Source organism: Rhineura floridana, chromosome 18 (genome assembly GCF_030035675.1).
Source record: "Rhineura floridana isolate rRhiFlo1 chromosome 18, rRhiFlo1.hap2, whole genome shotgun sequence".
Classification (NCBI taxonomy): domain Eukaryota; kingdom Metazoa; phylum Chordata; class Lepidosauria; order Squamata; family Rhineuridae; genus Rhineura; species Rhineura floridana.
In genome coordinates this window covers 3,479,420-3,504,663 of record NC_084497.1, presented here as the reverse complement: position 1 = coordinate 3,504,663, position 25,244 = coordinate 3,479,420, and the positions used below count along the sequence as shown (strand labels likewise).

General features: G+C 46.0%; 1 protein-coding gene across 1 annotated transcript in view; it reads right to left on the bottom strand.

The window, feature by feature from the left end:
- The window catches only part of PTPRS (protein tyrosine phosphatase receptor type S), a 207,884-nt gene that overhangs the window by 135,167 nt on the left and 47,473 nt on the right, over positions 1-25,244 (bottom strand). The window contains exon 2 of the mRNA XM_061601984.1: positions 9,835-10,007. Coding sequence (XP_061457968.1) covers positions 9,835-9,916 — 82 coding nt within the window. The 5' untranslated portion in view covers positions 9,917-10,007. The remainder of the gene's footprint in view (positions 1-9,834; positions 10,008-25,244) is intronic.

Here is a 25,244-nt window from a genome sequence, read left to right as displayed (position 1 = left end):
AGAGGAGACAGGGATGGGAGAATGGAAAGGAGTGACGCAGAATATAAAGAGAGAGAGAGAAATAAAACATTTCTTCACATCTACATCCAAAATCCAGCTCTGGGTAACTTACAAGATCCACCCAAGCCAAAGGAACCAGAACATTATCTACATGTAAAAAAAAAAGTACATGCTATTTCCTTCCTCCTAGTTTCATTGGAACCGTTATGGCAGCAAATAATGGCTGGGAGTCCAGAGTCTGTGAGTTCAAATCCCCGCTCATGTCTCCTGGGTGTCAAGGGTCAGCTAAAGATCACCCCCACAGGGAGTGGCTCAGGGGTGACATGCCCTGCCACCTGTGCAGCCGTGGGCAAGCTGCATAGTCCCCAGGAGCCCAGTTGCCCCCCAGCTGGCAGTTGCGGACAAGGAAGGGACCGGCTTGTGCAGCTGTGGCAAGCTGAGCAGGCTCTAGCCAGCTGGGGAGGACTAGCCTCAGAGGGAGGCAATGGGAAACCCCCTCTGAATACCGCTTACCATGAAATCCCTATTCATAGGGTCGCCATAAGTCAGGATCGACTTGAAGGCATTCCACTTTTTCATACCTGTTATGTCTAGATCTACCTTAAAATATGTGTAATTACTGACATCCATTTTATAATTTCCTCTTTAAGTACCTTAAAAGACCGCATCATCAGAGTGTACTTTAGCACTTGCAATGTTTTCTTCACCTTCTTATTGAAACTGCAAAAGTAGTATATATATCTAAAATAAATAAAAGGGGCATGGCTGAGGAAAAGGGAGCAATCCCCCATTCTCTCTCCCTCGCACACGGCTGCTTTAGGATGGGCTTACAGCAGACAGGAATTTTGTAACATGTCTGGCTACCTCTCCTGCATGCACAGCAAACAATAAAGGAATTATCCTTTCATCCGGCACAATGAGGGTGGCTGAAAGATACCTCCCACCCACGGGAGTGGAGAATTTTGTTTTAAAAAACCGCAGGTAATGAAAGAGCGCCTGTCGGAGGGTGAATGCAACAGATATATGTATATATTTTAGAAAGGAAATTTCTTTTTTTCTTCCGTCCGCCTCTGGCATCTGCGATGGGCACCGAGACAAAAAAATGCAAAAAAACCCACCCACAATCCGAATTCTGCTGATGTAAGGAACATGTGGGATGGGAATGCGTAACATTTCATGCCTGTCTACGTGGGTGAACGCAGATGGGGTGTGTTTAAAGCACTCTTGCACCACTTTAAGTCACCCTGCCCCCAGAATCCTCGGTTTGTGAAGGGTGCTGAAATTTGTTAGGAGATCCCCTCACAGAGCAGCAGTTCTCAGCTCCCTGGAATAGGGGGTCTCCAAACAACTCTCAGCACCCTTCACAAACTACATTTCCCAGGACTCTTAAAGTGGTGTAAGAGTGCTTTGAATCAGGCGTGGGGGGGAACCTTTGGCCCTCCAGATGTTGCTGAACTACAACTCCCATCATCCCTGGCCATCGACCAGAGGGGGTTAAGCAATCAATCCCTCTTCCCAGGGAACTCTGGGAATTGTAGTTCTTGAGGGGAAGAGGGGCTTCCTAACAACTCTCAGCACCTTGCACAAATGACAGCTCCTAGGATTCTTTGGGGGAAGCCAGGACTGTTTAAAGTGGAATAATTGTGCTTTTAGATGTATAGGGAAGCTCAGGCCATGAGAAAAACAAGAGTTTCAGCCACACAGGGAACCCCTTTCCAGAATTAAACAAAGCCAGGAAGCCACCAAGTTACTATCGCTTCCCATTTCATCTGAATTGAGGATTAAAGCTGACCGCTTGGGACAAGCCAGGAAATGAATGAAGCAGGCTTCAAACCATAGCCTCATATCCTGAATTGTTCCAAAGCTGTTAACCATAAGTCTCTGGTTTGGAAGGAAACAGGAAACTATAGTTAAGTGAAAACTTCCTAGGTTTTTTTTCCGCACCGGCGGCTGAGGGAGGGGGAAAGCAAAGGGTTGTGTGCAGATCCCAAATGGTTCCCCCCCCCCAAATCTCAGTTGATTAAGCCAAAATATCTACAGCAGGGGAACATTTGGCTTTCCAGATGTCGTTGGGCTTCAACTCCCGTCAGCCTCGGCTATTGGTTGAAATTCATTTAATTTCCTGTTTTCTACGTTATTTCCATTTATTTATTGTTACGGCCATCAATTCAAGGTACAAAAAGATTCAGTTCAAGATACAAGATGAAAAGAAAGAAAGAAAGAAAGAAAGAAAGAAAGAAAGAAAGAAAGAAAGAAAGAAAGAAAGAAAGAAAGAAAGAAAGAAAGAAAGAAAGAAAGAGGTAACAGCTGTTAAAATTACAATTTGCCTATGCAGGGTTATGTTACTCCCAGCAGTCTTTGTGGGTGTCTGCCTGCTTTCTTGTACCATACCACACCAGCAAATATTAAAAATGCTCCGTCCAACAAAAAGATTGCCAGTCTGTCTGTCCTCTCTCTCATAGAATAGTAGAGTTGGAAGGGTCCAGTCCAACCCCCTGCTCAATGCAGGAATCCAAATCAAAGCATTCCCGACAGGTGGCTGCCCAGCTGCCTCTTGAATGCCTCCAGTGTCAAACAGCCCACTACCTCTCTAGGTAATTGGTTTCATTGGGGTATGGGTCTGTCTGCCTCCTCCATTTTATCATCACAACAACCCTGAGAGGTAGGCCAACAGAACATCGGAAGCTGCCGTCTATTAAGTCAGGCCATTTCTCCATCAAGCTCAGTACTGATTACACCAGGCGTGGGAAACCTCTGGCCCTCCAGATATTGGTGAACTACAACTCCTTTCACCTCTGGCCATTAGCCATGCTTGGTGGGGCTGTTGGGAGCGGTAGTTCGGCAACATCTGGAGGGCTAAAGGCTCCCCACACCAACAGTGGCGGGGGGCGTCTCTAGGTGGGGATGCCGAGGATTGAACCTGCGGCCTACTGGACGCAAAGAATGTGTACCACCACTGAGCTATAGCCCTTCCCTTAAAAATAAAGTAAGATTCTAGCCCTCATGGTTCTGAATTTTAAAAAGAAACTGCCTTATATTGAGTCAGACCCATTGGTCCATCTAGCTCAGTGTTGTCTACACTGGCTGGCAGCAGCTCTGCAGAGTTTCAGGCAGGGAGTCTCTTCCAGCCCTACCTAGAGATGCTGTTGGGGATTGAACCTGGGACCTTCTGCATGCAAGTCAGATGCTCTGGCCACTGAGCTACAACCCTTCCCCAGGTCAGGATGAGAGAGAGTGAGCAACTGGACCAAAGTCACCCGGTGAGCTTCATACCTGAATGGGGATTTGAACCCAAATATCCCTAGTCCTATGCTCTGAACTGGATTGCTGCACTGAGCAAGGGGTTGGACTGGATGGCCTTATAGGTCCCAACTCTGCTATTCTAGGATTCTTTGAGCTGTGGTCCAAAACACCTGGACGGCGCCAGCCTGGGGAAGTCTGCTCACTCTCCTTTTAAAGGAGCCAATTTTAAGCGCCCAGAGAAGTCACATGGCACAACTCTGTTGGAACCCTACTTAATTCCACTTGAGGAACCTGCCAAGGGCTCATTTATACGCTCCTTCTAACTCTGCTTTTCTATGATTCTAGCCCTACTACACTTTTAGCGTCTGTTTTGATAGCCAACTTTGAGACTTGAACATTCAGCCAACTTCAGATCACATCAGGCTGCACTTGTGACCCACCAGATTTTGCCTCGGTTCCAACCCCATACCTGCCCTCAAAATTCTCAATCCCTCCATGTTCTGCTCAGCGGGGCCAGTTTTTAAATTTCATAGAATCATAGAGTTGGAAGGGTCCTATAAGGCCATCAAGTCCAACACCCTATTCAATGCAGCAATACAAATTAAAGCATCCCCGAACAGTATCCGCCTTTTAGATGCCTCCAGTGTTGGAGAGCCCACTGCCTCCCTAGGTCATTGGTTCCGTTGTCGTACCGCTCTAACAGGCAGTTTTTCTTTATGTTCAGCTGAAATCTGGCTTCCTGCAATTGAGCCCATTAACCCGTGTCCTGCACTCTGGGGCAATCGAGAAGAGATCCCGGCCCTCCTCTGTGTGGCAACCTTTCAAGGACTTGGAGTACTTGCAAACTCTCACAGTGGTTGGAGTGGGGATCGCTGCCTTCTCTGTTTTGCTCAACATTCCCGTATGCACGGAATCGACGTGACAAAGATTACATTTTTTAAAAACCAAGCGAAACAGCAACAGCCCTTAACAAAGACCGATTTAGTCTGAACCAAACAAACCCTCCAATTGTGTGAATCAAACAACAAAACATTCCTTCATAACCAGCTTTCAATCAAGATGGCCCTCTGTATAAACCCCATCTCTGCCAATGAACCTAGGCACAACCCAAACTTGGACATGCCTACTTGGAAGTAAATCCAGTCAACAGCTGTTCAGTAGCAGTAGAACCTTTTTTGGGAGGGGCTGGGAAGGACACTTGAGAGCTGTTTTGCTGTTATAACCGTACTTCTGAGTCAGACAATTAGACCATCTAGTGTAGTTTGTCTGCTGTAAAGGGAGCATGCATCCCAAAATTCCTTGCTGGTGCAATAGAGTGCCAAACAACCAGGGTAAACCCTCCCTGCCAGGTAGTACGGCTGCCACCACTCCAACCTGAGTTAGGAGACCCCCAAGCTGTACACCTGACATCCCTTGAGATTCAAGGAACGAGAGCTACAACAAGGCTCTCTGTCCCTTGAGCCGCAAAAGTTATTCAGTAGCAGTTTGACCAAACGGTCAGGACTGGATTTTGTACCAAACTCTCACCCAAGAACAGGGATGGGATCCATTGGCCAGTGCCGCTTCAAGAACATCCCATCGACCTAACAGGCAGTATCGATGCCAGTTCATTCCTTGTCCCCGGCCCAATTTCCCCCCCCAATTTTAATATTGGTATCTTGAAAGAAAATATGTTTTGAAAGGAATTATCAATATTTTGAAAGAAAATATCAATAGCTTGAAAGGAATTATTGATAATTTGAAAGGAAAGCAGCTTCTCCTCCTCCTCCTCTATTATAGGCTATTATAGGCTTGCTTCCTCCATGCTTGGAGCTTGGATTATTGGAGCTTTTATTGCTGAGGTGTGCTATGCAATATATTTGAGGAAATATGCGAGGGGGGGAATTAGGTGTCAGGGGCAAGCCACTGGACTGCAAACAGGATTGCTTAGCAAAGTTGGGGAATCACAGAATCATAGAATAGTAGAGTTGGAAGGGGTCTGTAAGGCCATTGAGTCCAACCTTCTGCTCAATGTAGGAGAATATGCAGGCCACTGAAAAATCAAGTGCTGTAAGGTTTGTAAGAGAGAGAGAGAGATTTTTAAAAAATGAAATGAAAGGGGAAAGGTTTCATTAATTATGCAGAAAATGCAAAAAAGGGGGGGGAACCTCCCCCTCCACACACACCCCACCATATTCCTTTGGATGAGTGTAAAACGAGGAGAAAAGCCTTTTAGAACAGGGAGAAATGACTCCCCAAGGCAGATGAAATTTCTCTTGCAACTTCAAAGGACAATAAATTATTCAAATAGTTCCACCATTTCACTTTCTGTCCTCTCCTCCTCCTCTTCTTCTTGATGTTAGGCTCTTGAGTCAATTAAAGATTTGGGGGGAAACTAGGAAGATGGCACACAGGGAGAAATAGTCTAGAATCTTAAACTAGGGTAGTCTTCCCCAGACACACACACACCAATTAAACCCATATTCATATTTGTGTGAGCACATGTGCGTGGAAATAAATCTTCCCCTTTCGCCATCGGCCTCCAAATTAAACCTCAGGAAGCCTGAACATCTCGGCAGAGGAGTTCTGTAAAGCCCTCAACCAAAACCAAGTGTCTCTCGCCATGCCTTTCAAAACAATGTTTGAGAAAAGCCTTGCTAGACTGGAACAAAAGATCCACTTAGCCCATTCTTCCAACAGTGGATGGCCGAATCCTTCTTCACGAGCCAGAAAGAAGAGGATGAATAAAAGATTGGGGAGCGGGGGGAAGAGCAACTTTTGACTAATGCTGTACTAGTTCTGGCCTGCCTAGTGCAAGAAGAGTGTGTAATGTTTCCTGGAAATGTCTTGTGCTCAGTGATGACTACATTGCTATCTGGTCTCCATGCAAAAGAGAAAGGCAGCCCCCAACCCGAGTGACCAGGGAGAAATTCAATTGGTCAAGGGGATGGAGTGACTCCCCTGGGAGGAAAGGTTGCAGCATTTGGGGGCCTTTTAGTTTAGAGGAAAGGCGAGTCAGAGGCAACATCAAATGATGCATAGCTTAGAGAAAGTGGATATGGAAAGGTTTTCCTCCCTCTCTCGCAACACAAGGACCCGTGGACTTCCAGTGAAACTGAAGGTTGGGAGATTCAGGACCTACAAAAATAAAGTCCTGCTTCACGCAGTTAAATGGTGGAACTGGCAGTGAACTTGGATGGCTTTAAAAGAGGTTTAGACAAATTCATGAAGGAGAAGGCTACTAGCCACAATGGCCATGCTCTCCCTTCACTTTCAGAGGCACAGTTGCCGGAAACTGCAGGAGGGGAGAGTTGCTCTTGCGCTCCGGTCCTGTTTTTGGGCTTCCCATTATGGACATCTGGTTGGACACAACCCACTGATTAAAAGCTTTTAAATTGAATTAAATGGTGCACCCCTCCTCGAGTTCATCGATACGCATGTACACAGAGAGAGGGAGAAACAACAACCTGAAGGCTGCGCTGGCTGGGGCTGATGGGAGTTGATCACAAGCTGAATATGAGCCAACGATGCAATGTGGCTGCAAAAAAGGCAAATGTTATTGTAGGCAACATTAACAGAAGTATCATTTCCAAATCCCATGATGTACTAGTTGCCCTCTATTCGGCACTGGTTAGGCCTCATCTTGAGTACTGCATCCAGTTCTGGATGCTGCACTTTAGGAAGGATGCAGACAAACTGGAACAGGTTCAGAGAACAACCAGGGATGATCAGGGGACTGGAAGCAAAGCCCTTTGGGAAGAGACTGAAAGAACTGGGCATGGTTAGCCTGGAAAAGAGGAGACTGAGGGGAGATATGATAGCCCTCTTCAAGTCCTTGAAAGGTTGCCACACAGAAAAGGGCCAGGATCTCTTCTTGATCGTCCCAGAGTGCAGGACACGGAATAATGGGCTCAAGTTGCAGGAAGCCAGATTTCGCTGAACATCAGGAAAAACTTCCTAACAGAGCGGTACGACAATGGAACCAATGACCTAGGGAGGTGGTGGGCTCTCCAACCCTGGAGGCGTCCAAGAGGCAGCTGGACAGCCACCATCTGTCAGGGATGCTTTGATTTGGATTCCTGTATTGAGCAAGGGGTTGGAATGGATGGCCTTATAGGCCCCTTCCAACTCTGCTATTCTAGGAATCTTTGAGCTGTGGTCCAAAACAAGCCTGGGGAAGGCAGCTTGCGCTCCTTTTAAAGGAGCCAATTTTAAGCGTCCAGAGAATTCACATGGCACAACCCTGTTGGAGCCCTACTTAATTCCACTTGAGGAACCTGCCAAGGGCTCCTTTCACTCTCCTTGTCCTCCCTCTTCCCACCTCCCCACCCCCAAATCTGACTTATTTAAATAGCACTAGAGGAGAGATGGAAGTGTGCGGGGGGGGGAGAGAAATGACATCACTGCGGCTTGATTTAATTTGATCAAGCAGTTAAGCAAGGTGACACTCGGTGAGCTTAATTCTGTGTCCTTGGAAGCAAAAGGGAGGGAGGGAGACGCACAAGAGACTAGCCCCGACTATTCCGCATTGCCGGCTTGAAATACAGCAGAAGGAATCACTGGGCGAAGGCAGAACATTTGGGGGGGGGACAGTAGTAGAGTGGCAAATTCATGTTAGTCACAGCCACGCCCCCCCCTATTTTGCTGCTGGGCTGAGGATGAGAGCCTTGTTACCCACAACAACAGATATCCCTAGAAGCCAATAAGCACGAAAGGAGAGGGTGTTAGCCACTGAGAAGAGTCTTCTCAGTGGCTGACTTGCCTCCTTTCACTCTGATTGGTTCAAATCAGCAGGAAAGGACAAGGAAGCATGTTAGAAGACTCTTCTCAGTGGCTAACACACTCCCCTTTCATGCTGATTGTCTCACAGGATGCTGGAGACATAGGGACCCTGCTCCCAAAAAAGTAAAATGTCTAAGGCCCCCTCATGACCCTGGACGACTACACCCCTGGGGAGGGGAGCTTCCCCCAAAAGAATAAGAATGCAAGGAAAAAAATGGGGGGTATTCCATCCCCAACCCAACGGGACATGGGCGCCACTTGCTGGACAAGTTTGCAACAGGTACCTTGGAACCGCCCCTCCCAAAATTCAGGAACGTGAAGTGGACTTCCACATTTGAGGTAATTTACTCGTGGCAAGCAGCTCGAAAAAGGACAGAATCCTACCAATGGGTAGGTGCACTCGTTGCTAGTCCTACGAGTAGAAGTTCCGTTCATCAATTTCAGAGGGTCCCCTCGGAATAGCTCTTAGTCGAATGCAACCCAATACTCTGCAATACATAACTAACATCACATTTTCGTATTTGGGGGCGTGCTTTTTTCTTTGTTTGAAAAATAATAATTCAGTTGTCTTGGTTTTTTTCATTGCAAACGGAATAGTAAAGAAACCTTGGGTCCCAGCCTTGGCAAAGTGCCGTAAACTCAGCAGCAGAGCATCTGTCTTGCATGCAGAAGGTCCGAGGTTCAATCTCCAACGGCAGCTCCAGGTAGGGCTGAGAGAGACTCCCTGCCTAGGGAGCCGCTGCCAGTCAGTGCAGACAATATTGAGCGAGATAGACCAAGGGTCTGATTCGGTATAAGAAAGCTTCCTATGTTCCCGTGATATCTTGAGGGCACCTGGTTGGCTACCCTTGAAAGGGATTACGCGCCGAGCTTGGCAGGAGGAACGGCAATGCCTACTGAATCATAAAGCAGGAAGGAACAACAAGGATATTCTTACATTTTTTGTACGAGGACGTTTATTATGTTTGCCCTTAGTTGCTTTATTTTTAACTGATTGATAGTTTGTTTTATGATGACTTTAAATATTGCAACGTTCATGTAATCTAACTGAGTCATTTGTTGGACTGTTGTGTTTTGAAATGATTTAGGATTTGATTGTTATTTATTTGTGTTTTTGTTCTGCTGTGAAACACTTTGAACATATTTACAGGGGAAAGCGGCATACAAATTTAAACAACAACAACAATAAAAATCTATTATTATAATTTAATATTATGATAATCTAATGCAAACTGTCTGCTACGACTCAGCAGACTGTCCCTCTGCAAACATATAGGCACACCTTTCTTCCACTCACATTCCAGAGGTGTAACAGAAGTACCCATCATAAGAGGAGGCTACTTGTGCCTCTGTAGGAGTCACTATTCTGGTCTGCCCTGTGTCTCTGTATGAGTCAATGCTCTGGGTTCACCTCTTTCCAGACAGGAGGCCTGTTTGGGATGACGAGTCATGCAGAAACAAAAAGGTCCCTGTAAGAATGGGTAACTCATACTATTATGCACTGTAGAAGCAAAACTTTTTGGGGTATCAGAGAATGAAGCGACTCCATAATTTGGAGAAAACTCATCTGCATTTAAAGCAGGGTCTTTTTTCTGCCCCCCTCCCCAGATCCGCTGCTTCTAATCTTTCAAGTAAAGAATGTGCATAGTGATAAGAAAGAAAAGAGCACCTTGAGAACGTGCAGAGGGCTTTCTACTCATTCACACCCAGACGAACAGGATTAAATTGGACAAGTTTTAAGTACGATTTCAGAAAATGAGCACTCTTTGCCCATGAAATGCAGTACCAAAATAGAATTGGGAGGGGTAGGAAGAGGGATATTTAACTTACTTTCCGTGGCGCAGCCAATCAGCAGCAAGGCAACGAGATTGACGAGAGGGAGCAGCAGAGAGTATCCAAGGCTGGGATTCATGCTGGCGGGAGGCAGAGGCCTCCGACCTTGGCCAGGCGGCCCCCCCAGTTTAGCAAAACTCACAGCGCCTCTGGGACGGCGGCTTCAAAACCTGGAGAGTGATAGAACAGAAGGTGGGGGTCAGGCATTAACTGGGTTCAGATTGGGAAGTCTCCCCAGAGCTGACACAAGCAACCCAAAGGTGCATCTAGTCGAGCACTCCTCACTTGGAGGGCGATGGAAACGCCCCCTCCACCAAGCTAACACACAAGGCATTAAGGTGGTAACCGCCCTCTTCTGTTGGTCTGAATTATTATTATTATTTATTATTTATTAAATTTATATACCGCCCCATAGCCGAAGCTCTCTGGGCGGTTCACAACAAACAAAACCAACATGAAGCATCTCATGATCTACATGCCCACAATCTACAGTCACTGGTTGTTTCCCGACTAGACTACTGCAATGCTCCCAATATAGGGCTGCCCTTGGACACAGTTTAGAAGCAGGCTGCGCTTGTGTGCGTGTGTGTGCATGTATGTTCTGAGGGCAGGTGGCCTGTCTTTATAACTCCACTTCTGCATGTTGTACACTGGTTACCTATTTGTTTCCAATGTTCAGTTCAAAGCGCTGAGCTTTAGATTTTAAAAGGCCATAGTTACAAAGCTGGAGGTCCCCAGTTCGAATCTTGCCTCAGCTGCGGACTCACTCGGTGGCCTTTAGGAAAGGCACTCACTCTCTCAGCCTGAGTCCCCACTCCCATCCCTCCCAATCTGCAATTTGGGAGACAGTATTTCCAGATCCCCTTACAGGGCTGTTTGTTAAGGATTGCAACTAGATAATGTATATGAAGTGCCTTGAGGCGACCAGGTTGGGCCCCGGCTGAGGGCCCCTGCAGCCCAGAGGGGCCCTTGAAGGGCCTCTCCTTAGGGTGAGAGAGTAGCGCTCCCGTTCTGCAATCTGCGGCAGCACTGAGTCCTGAAACCTGACTCTAAGGGGCTGATGCCCCTGCTGCTATCTTTGTTGATACCAGGCTTGCTCGCTATGTGTGGACGTCATTCACATGACATGAGAGGTAGGTCGGGTGTGCAGGCAGGCTTATTGAAGCCCACGCTGTCTGTATTGAGGGGAGTGCTTGGACACTCCCTCTCCGCAACGCGCAGCAGGGTTAGCCCCACACCACCTTTATTGGGGGGGGATGTTGGGCTACGGCACCACAGGCCCAGGGCAGGCTGGTGCCCAAGGGCTCAGTCATGCCTGGTACCGGCCCTGCTTAGGTTGCCTTTGACAGATTGCTTGTTACTGTCTCTCTATCTCATTCTGCTGCTGTTTTCAGTAATTTATTATGAGGCAAGCCTGAGTCTTTTTAAATCCTTTTCTTGCATGCTGCCTTAGCAGGGCTTGTTCTGAAAAGGTGGCTTAGAAACATAGAAGAGTCAGAAGGGATCTCAAATGGCCATCTAGTCCAACCCCCTGCCGATGGTGCTACAACATCCCTGACAGGTTGCCTTCCATCTTCTGCTTTACCGATGTTATAAACATTATTATTATCATCATCAAATATACTGAATGTTACTGTAAAACATATACAATATATTTGGATATTAAACATAAATTTGTACATAATGCAAAGAACTATAAAACATGTACAATATATCCAGATATTAAGCATAAATTAGTATGTGTATATATAATCCACCATAACATATTATGCATTATCATCAATATCAACATCTATTGTATGACACTGTATTTATATAGCATTATATAATGACTTAGAGAGCCAGTGTTGTGTAGTGGTTAGAGTGCTGGACTACAACCTGGGAGACCAGGGTTCGAATCCCCACGCAGCCATGAAGCTCACTGGGTGACCTTGGGCCAGTCACTGCCTCTCAGCCTCAGAGGAAGGCAATGGTAAACCCCCTCTGAATAACGCTTACCACGAAAAGCATATTCATAGGGTCGCCATAAATTGGGATCGATTTGAAGGCAGTCCATATTATGAATTATGAATCAAATTTAATCCATCCTCAGAGGTGCTTTCCAGCATTCAAAAATGGGAAAAGCTTTACATTACTCATCTCAGTAGCAAGATGGCATTTAATATATATATATATATATATATATATATATATATATATATGGCCACTTCATATAAGCCATAAAATGGCACCATAAACTGCTCCTTCTCAAGCATCCATTTATTCAAGATTATTTCATATTTTCACTATTTAGGGGAAAGGAAAATTCTAGCAGCACTCACCGACTTTACCTACTCTCCTTATATGTTCTAATCGAATATCCTTTTTCCTGTATCCCAATAGGATCAAGGGGAAACTGCATAACTAACATCCATCTTTTCCTTTTTTTAAAAAAGATAAATGAATGTTCTATCATGCCAAGAAGATCTGCGGCCTTGGAAGCAGACACACTGAAATTAATGTACACAATTAATTTAAGATATGCAGACGATACCATACTACTACCAGAAACCAGTAATGATCTGAAACGAATGCTGATGAAAGTTAAAGAGGAAAGCACAAAAGCAGGACTACAGCCGAACATCAAGAAGACTACAGTAATGACAACAGAAGATTTATCTAACTTCAAAGCTGATAATGAAGACATTGAACTTGTCAAGGGTTATCAATATCTCTGCACAGTCATTAACCAAAAGGGAGGCAAGAAATCAGAAGAAGGCTAGGACTGGGGAGGGCAGCTGTGAGAGAACTAGAAAAGGTCCTCAAATGCAAAGATGTATCACTGAACACCAAAGTCAGGATCATTCAGACCATTCAGGTATTCCCGATCTCTATGTATGGATGTGAAAGTTGGACAGTGAAAAAAGTGGATAAGAGAAAAATCAACTCGTTTGAAATGTGGTGTTGGAGGAGAGCTTTGCGCATACCATGGACCGCGAATAAGACAAATATTTGGGTGTTAGAACAAATTAAACCAGAACTATCACTGGCAGGTAAAATGGTGAAACTGAGGTTATCATGCTTTGGACACATAATGAGAAGACAGGTTTCACTGGAAAAGACAATAATGCTGGGAAAAACAGAAGGGAGTAGAAAAAGAGGAAGGCCAAACAAGAGATGGATTGACTCCACAAAGGAACTCCACAGACCTGAACTTACAAGATCTGAACAGGGTGGTTCACGACAGATGCTACTGGAGGTTGCTCACTCATAGGGTCGCCATAAGTCGAAATCGACCTGAAGGCACATAATGCACACACTCTCTGAGCAAAGCTTAGCTGGGTGCAACCTTATGGAACAACAGCAACACAGAACAGCCTTGGCCGACCAGATGCCCTGCAGGTGTTTTGGACTACAACTCCCATCAGCCCCAGGTGATGGGAGCTGTAGTCCAAAAGACCTAGAGCGGTGGTTCCAATCTGGGGATGGGGACCTCAAAGGCAGCCCAATCAGGACTGACCATTCTCAAGGACTCTTCCGGTTCACAGGCTGATCCTTTCAGCTGGAGAAGGGCTAAGACTGGGTCCTTCTGCAGATGAAAGCATGTGTTCTCCCCCCACTAAGCTCCTGACAGATTGTATAATGCCACTAATACCAAGTCAGACTGTTGGTCCATCTAGTTCAATATTGTCTACACGGATGGGCAGCAGCTCCCCAGGTTTTCAGACAGGGAGGCTCCTCCAGTCCTACCTGGAGCTGCCTTGGGGGTTGAATTTGGGATCTTCTGCAGGCAAAGCAGATGCTCCATGGGTGAGCCAGACTTCTTTCCCCTAAAAATAAAGATTCCAGTCCTCATGGTTCTGATTTAAATAAGAAAACAGGAAGCAAAGCTGACGTACACCAAGTGAGACCAACGGTCCATCTAGCTCAATACTGTCTACACGGGCTGGCAGTGGCTCTCCTGGGTTACAGGAAGGAGTCTCTCCCAAGCCCTACCTGGAGATGCCGCCATCGGAACCTGGGACATTGAACCTGGGGCCTTCTGCAAGCAACAAGCGCTCCCACTGGGAGGAAGGGTGGGATATAAATTTAATAAGCAAGTAAGTCGCTGCTCTATACCAGTGGTCCCCAAACTGGTTTTTTCTCCCCCACAGACCACTTGAAAATTGCCAAGGATCTTGGGGACCACTTCATAATTTTTCTACCTGCTGTAGCAAGCGTAACGCACTGTGCAAGATGCTGTGTGTTTTTCTTCAAAACCATATCTATCTATCCAACTATCTATCCACCACCCACCAATCCATCAAATCTCCCATCCCTCCCTCCAGGCTTTCAGCTTACAAAGGCAGCTTACAAAGCCATAAGTAAAAACAACAAGATTGCACACTGTTTACAACAGTAAAGGACAACATTTAAGTAACATTCAAAACAGCAGCAGCTGATAAGGACCTTTTTTAAAAAAGAAAAAAACTGCAATGCCAGAAAAATCACCACAAAGCAGATTGGATTTTTAAAAAAATGTTTTTAAGGCTCTTCTAAATGCCAGGAAAGAGGGGTGCCATACATATCTCCGTGTGGATGGCATTCCGCACGTTGGAGAAGGGGGGTGGGTGGGACACCACAGAGAAGTCTCTGCCCTTGGTGCTGACTAATGCAACAACTTTCACAGGAGGACCAAAAAGCGAGGTCTCTGGCGCCGATTTTAAGACTCTGCCAGGTGCATACAGGAAATGTGGCTCTTCCGATGCCTTTAAAAGACTCAGGGAACCTCAGACTGACTGCAGGCCCCACTGTCAGGCCTCTCCCCAACCACGCCCACTTTCATCAAGCCACGCCCCTCACCTTGAGGGTTTTTGCCTGGCTCAAACTGCATCCTTGACCCCTGAGCATGCCTCCTGCCTGCATAGAGGATAGAGGGGTGTGTGTGTGTGTGTAAACTAGCCCACTGTACAAGGTAAAATTTACATTTGTTGTCCAGTGTGGAAAAGGCCCTGCCCCCCTGTTTCAAAGACCTAAACTATTTGGGACCAGGCTGAACCCATCATCTGAAACTGAGCCTGGGATCTGCTCCTTGCCCTTGGCGCTTAATCCTCAATCTAACTCTTGCACCCAAGTGTCCACTTGACACCAGCTGTCCCTGCAATAGGTATCCGTTGGAAACTGTCCCAAACTAGAAACATGTCCCTGCCGGGGACCACTATTCAGAGCTCGAGATGAATGACAGCGCTGAAATTGACATTTACCCAAACTGGGAACGCAAGCGTGTCCCCAACCGCATTACGAATCGAGCACCATTTCCCTTGCAATGTTCCCACCTCCCTTCAGTTCAGTTCGTTAACTGAGCACCTGCAATTCCACTTCACAAAGGCCCTGAATTCTGCAATGCATTTTCTAGCTGAAAAGGGCCCCTGGGATAGATAGTTTCTAGTCACATGATATCAATGCTAGGGACTATGGTGCCCTGGGAAAATCACATTTCCCAGGGTCCCTTGCAGAGATATTTGATATTGCTGATTGCAGTTCCCTTCTTGCTCATATGCAGAAAAAAAGCCTCTCCAAACCTTTTTTTTTCTTTTGAGCATGTATTAGAAGCAATTTAGAGTGTGTGTGTGTGTTTGTTTAAGAGTTCCTTTTAGGCACCTTTCTGGCACTTTCCTGAAGCACAGCTGGAGAAGTCATTCCTAGGCTGCTAAGTCACTTGGCACATTATTTTAATAGGGCACCGGGTCAGGCCGGAAAGATATCTTTTTGAAGATTGGAAGGCCTTCAAAAAACCCAGGCATTAAATTCCCACATGGGAAAGATGCGCAGCCCTCATCAGCAGCCTGGATTATTATTTACACTGTGTCATCAATGTGCACTCCACTTTACCAAAAAAAAAAAAGGTCCCTGCCCTGAAGTGCTTACAATCTAAAATGGTAAAAGACAACAGAGAACAGTTCCATGTCAGTGGGCAGGGGAGTCCACTCTGGGTTTTAGTCCAAACTTTCAAGGAGCTGTCCAGGGTGCAGAAAGTACGGACTAAAACTGGGAGCGGATTCACCTGCCCCACTGACACGGAGCCACCCTCTGCCATTATAGCCCAGTATTCTTGGCACTCAGGGTGGGCACCAGGTATGATTGGGCCCTTGGGCACCAGCCTGCCCTGGGCCCACAGCACCATAGCCCAACACCCCCCCAATACAGGTGGTGCAGGGCTAATAAGCCTGCCCACAAGCCCCACCTAACTCTCATGTCATGGAAATTATGCACGTGTATAACATGCATGCCTGCCATCATCCAAGATGGCAGCGAGGACATCACCGGAAGCCCCCATCACCATCTTGGGTGATGGCAGGTACGCGTGCACAGCACGCACGACATTCATACTGACGGAAGAGGTAGGTGAGGTGTGCAGGTGGGCTTATTGAAGCCAGTGCTGCCTGTATTGGGGGGGTGCCTGGGAGTGCCCTCTCCATGATCTGCGGCAGGGTTGGGTTGCAGGACCCCTCACAGCCACAGGGGCCCTACCTGGCCACCCTCCTAATTCCACCTTCCCTTGAAACAGTCAAGTACCCTTTCCACCTTTCAAACTGGGGGGGGGAAAAGGTCCAGTGAAGGGCGTCTTTTTTGGCGGGTGGAGGCCGACACCTTTGCATAGCCCAACCATCTACCACCTCTTAATGCTCCTTTTCAATATTCACCTTCTTACAGGGTCTTTAAGGCTCAATTCACTAGTCCTCATGGCCAACTGAAAGGAAGAATAAATCATGGCTGCTTGCTCATCCCACAATACTGTCACCTCTTCTTGCCAAATCTCCCTCCCCCTTGCCAAAATGTAGGTTCTAAGTGCCACAAGGGGCAAGCACCAGTCTTCTCTGGCTTCAGTTGATCCCCAAGAGCGCCAGGCACAGCCACAACACAACATTCAGACAGCACCTGGACCATGTCATCATCATTTGTGGAGACAGTTCCAGGTGGCTCAGGACAGTTAACTGAGCCACACCCTGCAGGTAAAGGCGAAAAGACACAACCTAGAATTCCAGCACAGTCACTAGCCAATATGCTCCAGCAATGGTTCGCTGCTGCTTCCAAATATCAGAGTGCTGCAGAGGTTAGAACAAATGTGGGAAACCTTTTTTCCAGCCCGAGGGCCGCATTCTCATCCAGGAAGCCTTCCAAGGACCGCATGCGAGTGGTGGGCGGGGCCAGAGGCAAAAGCAGGCGGAGCAGCAAATGTAAATTTTACCTTTGGATAGCAGGCTAGTTTCTACATGCATGCCTCTCTATCCTCCATCGAGAAAGCAAGATGAGAGTTCCAGGACAAATCTCAGCCTGACAAAAACACGCAAAGATTATGTGAAGGAGGGCCGGTGAGGGGTGTGTCCTGGGGAGACTGAGAAGAGTCTTGAGGGGCACACAAAGAGGTCTGAAGAGCCACATTTAGCCCCTACACCTGAGAGTGTGGACTGGGGCCTGGGGCACTGTCTCTTAGCCCAACCTACCTTGCAGAGCTGCAATAATCATTTAAAAAGTTGAGCCCTTACCCCAATCTGCGTTGTATTGGAATTGCTTTTTAAGATGTTTTTAAAGCTTTTTGTTCTGGCAGATGTTTTTAAAGATGTTTTGTTTTAATAGGTTTTTAAAGCCTGTTTTAATACATTTTACAGTCTGTTTTTAAGACATTTTAGAGTGCTTTTAGTGTTTTTGTCTGCCGCCCCCTGAGGGCGGGATATATATTTAATAAATAATAATATTACGTATCAGAGGAATCATGACAATTATTTTTATCATTTATTATTACATTTATAGCCCATCTTTCCTCCAAGGAGCTCAAAATGGCATAAAAACACAGTTTTATGACAAAACAAGCAAAAAAACACCCAAAAGGTCATATAAAAGAACCCAGTTTTTTCTTTTTGATAAACTTCTCTTCTACATTTCAAGCCAGCACGTCTGCTTCAAGGGTAACACAAAAACACACTCACATACATTAATTAAGTTGATCTTCATTGTGTGTATATATATATATATATATATATATATATATATATATATATATATATATATATATATATATATATATATATATATATGTCATTTAACAATATGCAAGGCTAAGGAACCTGTAACATGCAATTTTAAAAAAAGGTTACTGGTTTAGAACATATTTCCTTTAAAATTAAAGCATTATATTTGGGTTATCCTTCCCTAAACCTCCCTCTGCTTAATCAGAGAACACTCACACACAATTCACAGCATAAAGGAAGTGTCATTTCCACTTCCCAAATCTCTTGCCCTTTCTTTTTAAAAAAATGCTGTTTCTCGCTGAAAAGCATTGCTGTCCATAATTACTCCTCCTTCATCTAAATGCACACATTTCTGCAGAGCTGGGCTCCCGAAAAAGCACAGCGAGCTCAAAATGTCTCGGCTAATTTTTCTAAATATAAAACAACATCTCCTACATCGACAGCAATTTTTGGAAGTTCTGGTGTTTGTCACTCTTCGCCAGCCGCCCCCACCCCTGTGGATCGCAACAGCCCTCTGCTTTTTGGATGCACAGACCATCGGGAAACTCTGACAGGATCGTAAGAACCTAAGAAAACTCCTGTTGGATCTGACCAAAGGAGGCCCATCTAGTCCAGCATCTTGTTCTCACAGTGGCCAACCAGATGCCCATTATGGGAAGCCCGCAAGCAGGACCTGAGCGCAGGAGCAACTCTCTTCGCTTGCGATTTTCAGCAACCAGCATTCAGAGTCATGCAGTGGAGGCAGAGTGCAGACATCATGGCTAGCAGCAGTTGATAGCCTCAGCCTCCATGAATTCCTCTAACCCTCTTTTGAAGCTGTCCAAGTCAGTGGCCATTGCTGCCTCCTCTGGGAGCAAGTTCCACAGCTTAATCAGGTTCTGCATGAAGACGGCTGTCCTGAATCTCCCAACGTTCAGCTTCATCAGGGAAGATAAACACAGCAGGTGGGCCACTTGTTTGGGAATTACTGTCAGTTTGCATTTAAATCTATCAGATTATCACTGAAACACAGCCATCCTTCAAAATTCACACTTATCTGAATGCTGTGATGGACACAAGGTTCATTAATTTCAATGCATCTAGCCTTGAGTAGGATTTGGACGGACACAGTCCTGTGTTTACAAAAATGCATATGTTAGGGGCAAGTGTGCAAAAAATGTGCATGTTAAAGGATAATAGTACACGACCGCATTATCTTAGAAGAAATTGCTTGCAAAAATGTGTACATTAAACTGCAGACAAAAAATGTATTTATTAGGAGAAATCTGCGCTAAGATTTTAAAAATGAGAAAAGGAGACGGCTGAAATGGGCAGATCTTTCCATCCACAATGCCAGCTGTAAAGGTGACTTGCACAAAACAGCAGCAGACACTCAGGCTCAAGACGTATGCAATGAAGGACATTCAATAGAGTTTTCCCCTCCTTTCATAGACTTACACACACACTCACTCACTCTACGGAGACATTACCATGAAACAATTAGGATGCTTCTCTTTTGCCTTCCCATTTCAGGAAGGCAGGAACCACCCCCACCACCACTCCCGGACTGCTCAACCGAGGGAGGAAATGGCTGATAATGAGAACCATTACAGGGAATCTTGCCGGATCCCGAGAGGCCACTGATGACCTCTCAGCATCTCAGCTCGCCAAGGAAAGGGAACTTTTAAGTTAACAGCATGCCGTCCAGGAAGGTGGCACCCAGCCAGCTGGGGGGAAAAGGCCAAGCTGACTGAGGTCTCTGGTCAGGCCTTGCACGCGAGCCACCATCTTTGCGACAGAAGCTGTTTGGTTCCTCTCATGCCTCGTCCCTGACAACACCAGCGCGCAAAGCAAAGAGGGTTTATTTGGGCAACATTTATTATTGCGTTCACATCTCGCCTTCCCTCCACAGGGCTCAACGGTGGCATACATGGTTCTCCTCCCTCTTCATCTGATCCTCACAGCAACCCTGTGAGGCAGTGACTGGCCCCCAAGGTCATGCAATGGGTGTCATGGTCGAGCGGGGCATTTGAACACGGGTCTCCCAGGTCCCACTCTGACACTCTAACCACTACACCACCACTGGCATTGCAAAGCAACTGTGTTTCCAGGGCAAACGTTCAGAAATTCCTGGTAGAGAATAGCTTGAGGCACACGTGTGGGGGGGGGAGGGAGAGAGAGAGAGATTCAATGGGTGGATGAATAGAGAGATAGATATGATGCGTGGGTGGGTGGATGAACACACAGAGAGAGAGATTTAATTGGTTGGTTGGTTGGTTGGTTGGTTGGCTGGCTGGCTGGCTGGCTGGCTGGCTGGCTGGCTGGCTGGCTGGCTGGCTGGCTGGCTGGCTGGCTGGCTGGCTGGCTGGCTGGCTGGCTGGCTGGATGGGATGGGTGAATGAATTCAATGGGTGGATGAATAGATAGAGATAGATATGATGCGTGAGTGGTTGGATGAACAGAGAGAGAGAGAGAGAGAGAGAGTTGGTTGGTTGGTTGGTTGGTTGGTTGGTTGGTTGGATGGATGGATGGATGGATGGATGGATGGATGCATGGATGGATGGATGGATGGATGGATGGATGGATGGATGGATGGATGGATGGATGGATGGATGGATGGATGGATAGATTCGATGGGTGGATGAATAGATAGAGATAGATATGATGGGTGGGTGGGTGGAAGAACAGAGAGAAAGAGAGAGAGAGGTTTGATGCGTGGTTGGACAGCCGGACAGCCAGACAGACGGTATTTAGTACTAAGTCCTGCATAAGGACGGGGAAATGTTCAGTGGTCAGAGCATCTGCTTTGCATGCAGAAGGTCCCCAATGGCATCTCCCGGTAGTGGCATCTCTAACCACTTCACCACACTGACTTTCAATGCATGAGGATATGTTTCTTTGGAGAAGCAGTGGAGTAGGAATCAGGAAACCCTTGGCCTTCTGGATATTGGTGAATGACAGCTCTCATCATCCCTGCCCATTGGGCATGCTTGCCAGGGCTGATGGGAGTTTCCATTCATTTAAATTTATTAAATTTATATCCCACCCTTCCTCCCAAAGGCAGCCCCCAGGTGGCAAGCAAATGCATCTTAAAACCAAAACATCTTAAAATAACAACTTTATAAACATCTTGAAATAACAATTCCAACACAGATGCAGACGGGGCCGAGGTCTCTACTTAAAAGGTTGCTTGTTTATTATATTTATATCTCACCCTTCCTCCCGGTAGGAGCCCAGGGCTGCAAATGAAAACACTTAATTAAATTAATTTTTTGTTGGGGGGGGAGGAGAGGAAGAGAATCTGCCTGGGATTCAAGACCCAATCCTCCATGCAAGTTGTACACTGCACCCCTTGATGCACTGACAACAGAACTGCAAAGGGACATGCACTCTGCACGTGCTTGGGGGGGGCACATATTTTCAGGATTCAGCACTGGTGTTGAGGGGAGGTGAAGGACCTATGTGCAGGGCGGTGGACTCCCCAGTTCCCAATTCCCTCCTTGCCTGGCCTCTGTCTTCCTCTGTTGCTCCAATTGTTCTCCTAATGAAGACCTCTAATTCTTTCAAAATGTTAATTACCAGTGACGGCAGCAGAAGGCGAGATGCAACCTGTTCCCCCCAGCACACTTTGTTGATTGGAGGAGACTCTGTTCAGCTAAGGGAGGGAGGAAATCATTGCTGCAAGGCCCATTTCTCATCATTAGTGAATCCAGGAACTTGGCTCTACCTGGACTAAACCTGCATAAAAACTACAGGTAATGCCCAGAGGATGTCACAGTGAGATAAGGGGATTGGCAGGTAGGCAAGTCTTCTCAGTCTAACAACTAAGCAAGCCTCCGTGCCTTTAAGGCACTGTGTCTCCACCTATCCCCATAGGACAATGTTTCCCAACTAGCGGGCCACCATCTTTCCTGACCATTGGCAATGCTGGCTGAGGCTGATGGGAGTTGTGGTCCAACAACATCTGGTGGCCCACTAGTTGGGACAGGCTGCCATAGGACATCAGTTATGGGTCAGGTGGGTGCGGAGGTTTGGGGCAAACGGCCTTGCGGGCCAAATTGGGACCCATGCCTCTTTAGGCTGAAATTTGATTTTACTCATTATTTCGGTAACTGATGCACCGCACTTCAAAGAAGTCTCTAAGCCAGAGGTTTTGAATCTGGGGTGCACAGATGGACTTAAGGGGATCCGTGAACCAGATGCAAAAAAAAAAAAAATCAATTTGCAATGCAATAAAATAATTTGTATGCAAAAATGTGTGTGTGCATTGATGTGCATTTTTCTGGGAAGGGGGTCCATAGATTTCATCAGCATCTCAAAAGGGTCTGTGACCCCAAAAAGGTTAAGAACCACTGCTCTTATAAAAATATCACAAATGAAAGCCAAGAAAACCAAATCCACATTTTAAAGCAGCACAGATAACCCTGAGGCCACATCTGTGCTACACATTTAAAGCAGTATGATATCACTTCAAACCATCACTTCCCCCAAAGGATCCTGGAAACTGTAGTTTGTTGAGGGTGCTGAGAGCTGTCAGGAGACCCCTATTCTTTCCCCATCGCAACAATTCCCAGAGTTCCCTGGGAAGAGGGATCAATTGTTAGACCATTCTGGAATAGGTCTCCTAACAACTCTCAGCACCCTTCACAAACTACAGTTCCCAGGATCCTTTGATTACAGAGAACCAGTGGAGGTCTTTTTTTCTGTACAGGAAATGTCTGGTCTTTGCCCAGTCCTGGTTAGCAACATATCAATAGTCTCCTGGACCAGATGTCGCTGCTGAATTGTCTTCAAAGGCAGCCCCACGCAAAGCAGCTGGCGAAGCCTGAAGTCAGGGAGAAAATTCCAAACAAGCCCCCGCTTCGTGCCAAGCAGAGGCAGAAAACTCACTGATCCAACCTGGGTTTTAATCTGCCTGCCATGAGACGAGAAGAGCCAGCCTGCTGCCATCGCTGCATCAGACCAAAGGCCCGTCGCAGTTCAACATCCTGTTCCCACAGAGTTTAGTCCAGCTTAAAACACCCAAAATGTTGACACTTCCCCTCCTAGACTGGGATGGAAAGATCTGTCCTTTCACACCCTCTCAGTTTCTCATTTTCCAATCTTATTTTTTTACATCCTCATAATTCTTCAGCACGTTAGTGTGAATTTCTCCTAACAGATTTTTGTCAGTTTTGACTAAGGCACACATTTCCCCGAGCAATTTAGCCCAATATCATTCATTTTCCTATGCTATTTTCCCAAATACATTCATTTTTATGCACATTCCCCTTTAATCTGTGCATTTTTAAAAAAAATTCTTTGCAAACACTGGTTGGGGAACTGCACTGCAAGTGTGAATTTCGAAGGACGGCTCGTATTATTTTGGAAAGTGTGAATTTGATAAATTTGGCTTTAAATGCGAATCGAATATGATTTTTCTCCCATCCTGACTCGTTCCAACCCTTTGACTATGTGGGTTGCCCTTTTTTGAACAACAAGTCAGATTTGCCCCTTAGCTACCAGGAAAGTTCAAGGTACTGGTTTTGGTACATAAAGCCCTATACAGCTTTGGACCAGGATACCTGAAAGACCATCTTATCCCTTATATACCCAGCTGATCACTGCACTCTGCAGGTGACAGCCTCCTGCAAGATACCATCTTATCAGGAGGTCCGTTCTGCACAACATAGGAAACTGACCTTTAGTGTGGTGGCCCCGACCCTTTGGAATTCCATCCCCTTAAATATTAAACAGGAACCATCCCTGTTACCTTTTCAGTACCTATTGAAGACCTTTCTCTGTCAATAAGTCTTTTAAGTAGAGAGCTCATCCCAATCTACATCTATGATGGAATTGTTTTAAAAGATTTTTTTTTAAAAAAGATGTTTTTAAGATATTTTAAAGTCGTTTTTAAGGCGTTTTAAAGACGTTCTTGGTGTTTTATCATTTGTTTTCCATCCTGGGTAGGGCGGGATGAAAATTTAATAAACAAACTTTTTCTTTGGAGAGTTTTATGTCTTTTGTTTTATGCTGGTCATTGACCATTAACAAGAAAGAACTACTTAATTAAATTTAATACATAAATAAATACATTTGTACATTTCGTGCATGATGATCTTGCTTTAAACTATGCACACCTTTTAGGTGCCACTTAGAGACCCACATCTGAAGAGCGGCTCCTAGTATTTTTAAAAAACAATAAACAAACGGAACAGAAAAACAGAGATCACAACCAGGTTTCCACTAGAAAGGAAAAGAGGGAGACGCAATGGGAGTGATGGGGTGCGGGGGATAATCTGCTTTTAAAAGGCAGCAGCTGGCAAAAAACTGAAGGCAGCAGGAAAATTCCAAACAAGCACCCACCTTGTGCCAAGCACAGGCAGAAACCACACACAAAATTGCAGAAGAGGCGGTTGGGTTGGTGGGGGGGGGGACAGAAAACACCCAGAAAGGCCCACAAGAGCGCACACTGACAACCAGAACACAAGCCAGATTTGTGAGTAAATATTGATGTGACGGAAGCCAGGATGAATCAAAGGAAAACAATGGGGATTTGGAGTTGGGGAGAAGCCATAGCCCTGCAGATATGCCGGGGATTTAACCTGGGACCATCTATATGGGAAGGCAGATGCTCTACCACTGAGCTGTGGCTCTTCCTCTAAAGATAAAGATTCTAGTCCTTATGGTTCCGAATAAAGAGAAGAATTAATTGAATGGCTTCAATAGCAGCTGCTTTATACGGAGTCAGTCCACTGACTGCACTGATTGGCAGAGTTTTGAGAGATGCCACGACTGAATCTGGGACCCTCTGCCTGAAAAGCAGGTATCCCAGCCACTGAACTGTGGGGATGCTCATCAGAGCCAAAAGGTGACAGATAATGGGTAGACACACAAATTCTGAGTCAAATGGGAACTCAAAGGGCTAGTTCTCATTGAGGTCTGTCTGGGCCCGTATCACTTCAGTCTGCAGGTGGGGCCTCTTCCATTTTTAAAAACAAAAAATGGGGGCAAACCTTTCCCATAGAAAAGCTGGTGCTGTCAAGAAGAATGCAATTCTTCCTGACATGCTGGCTGTCTACATGCAGGGAGTTTTCTGTATGGAAAGGCTTTGCCAGGGGACACACAGACCAGATTAGTAACGTGACTACTTGGAGGAAAAATGTGCTTTGTTTTGTTTCAATTTTTGTCTTCCGGATAGAGGTTTAGTTTTCGACAACAACTAGGTCAAAGTAGAGCGATTGATTGAAAGGGGGGACGTTCACACTTGCATGAGACTGGAACATCCTAACACCTTGCTATGATCTCCAAGGCAGCCTGTGAGTGGGAGCGCTGTTCTCAGCATTGCGTGCATTTCGCTATTTTTAAATGTTTCACCACCTACCTACCTACCTACCTAGAAGCGTCAGAGTACACACATAAAGGTCAACCCCTCTTTCAGGAACGCCACATTTGAATCTT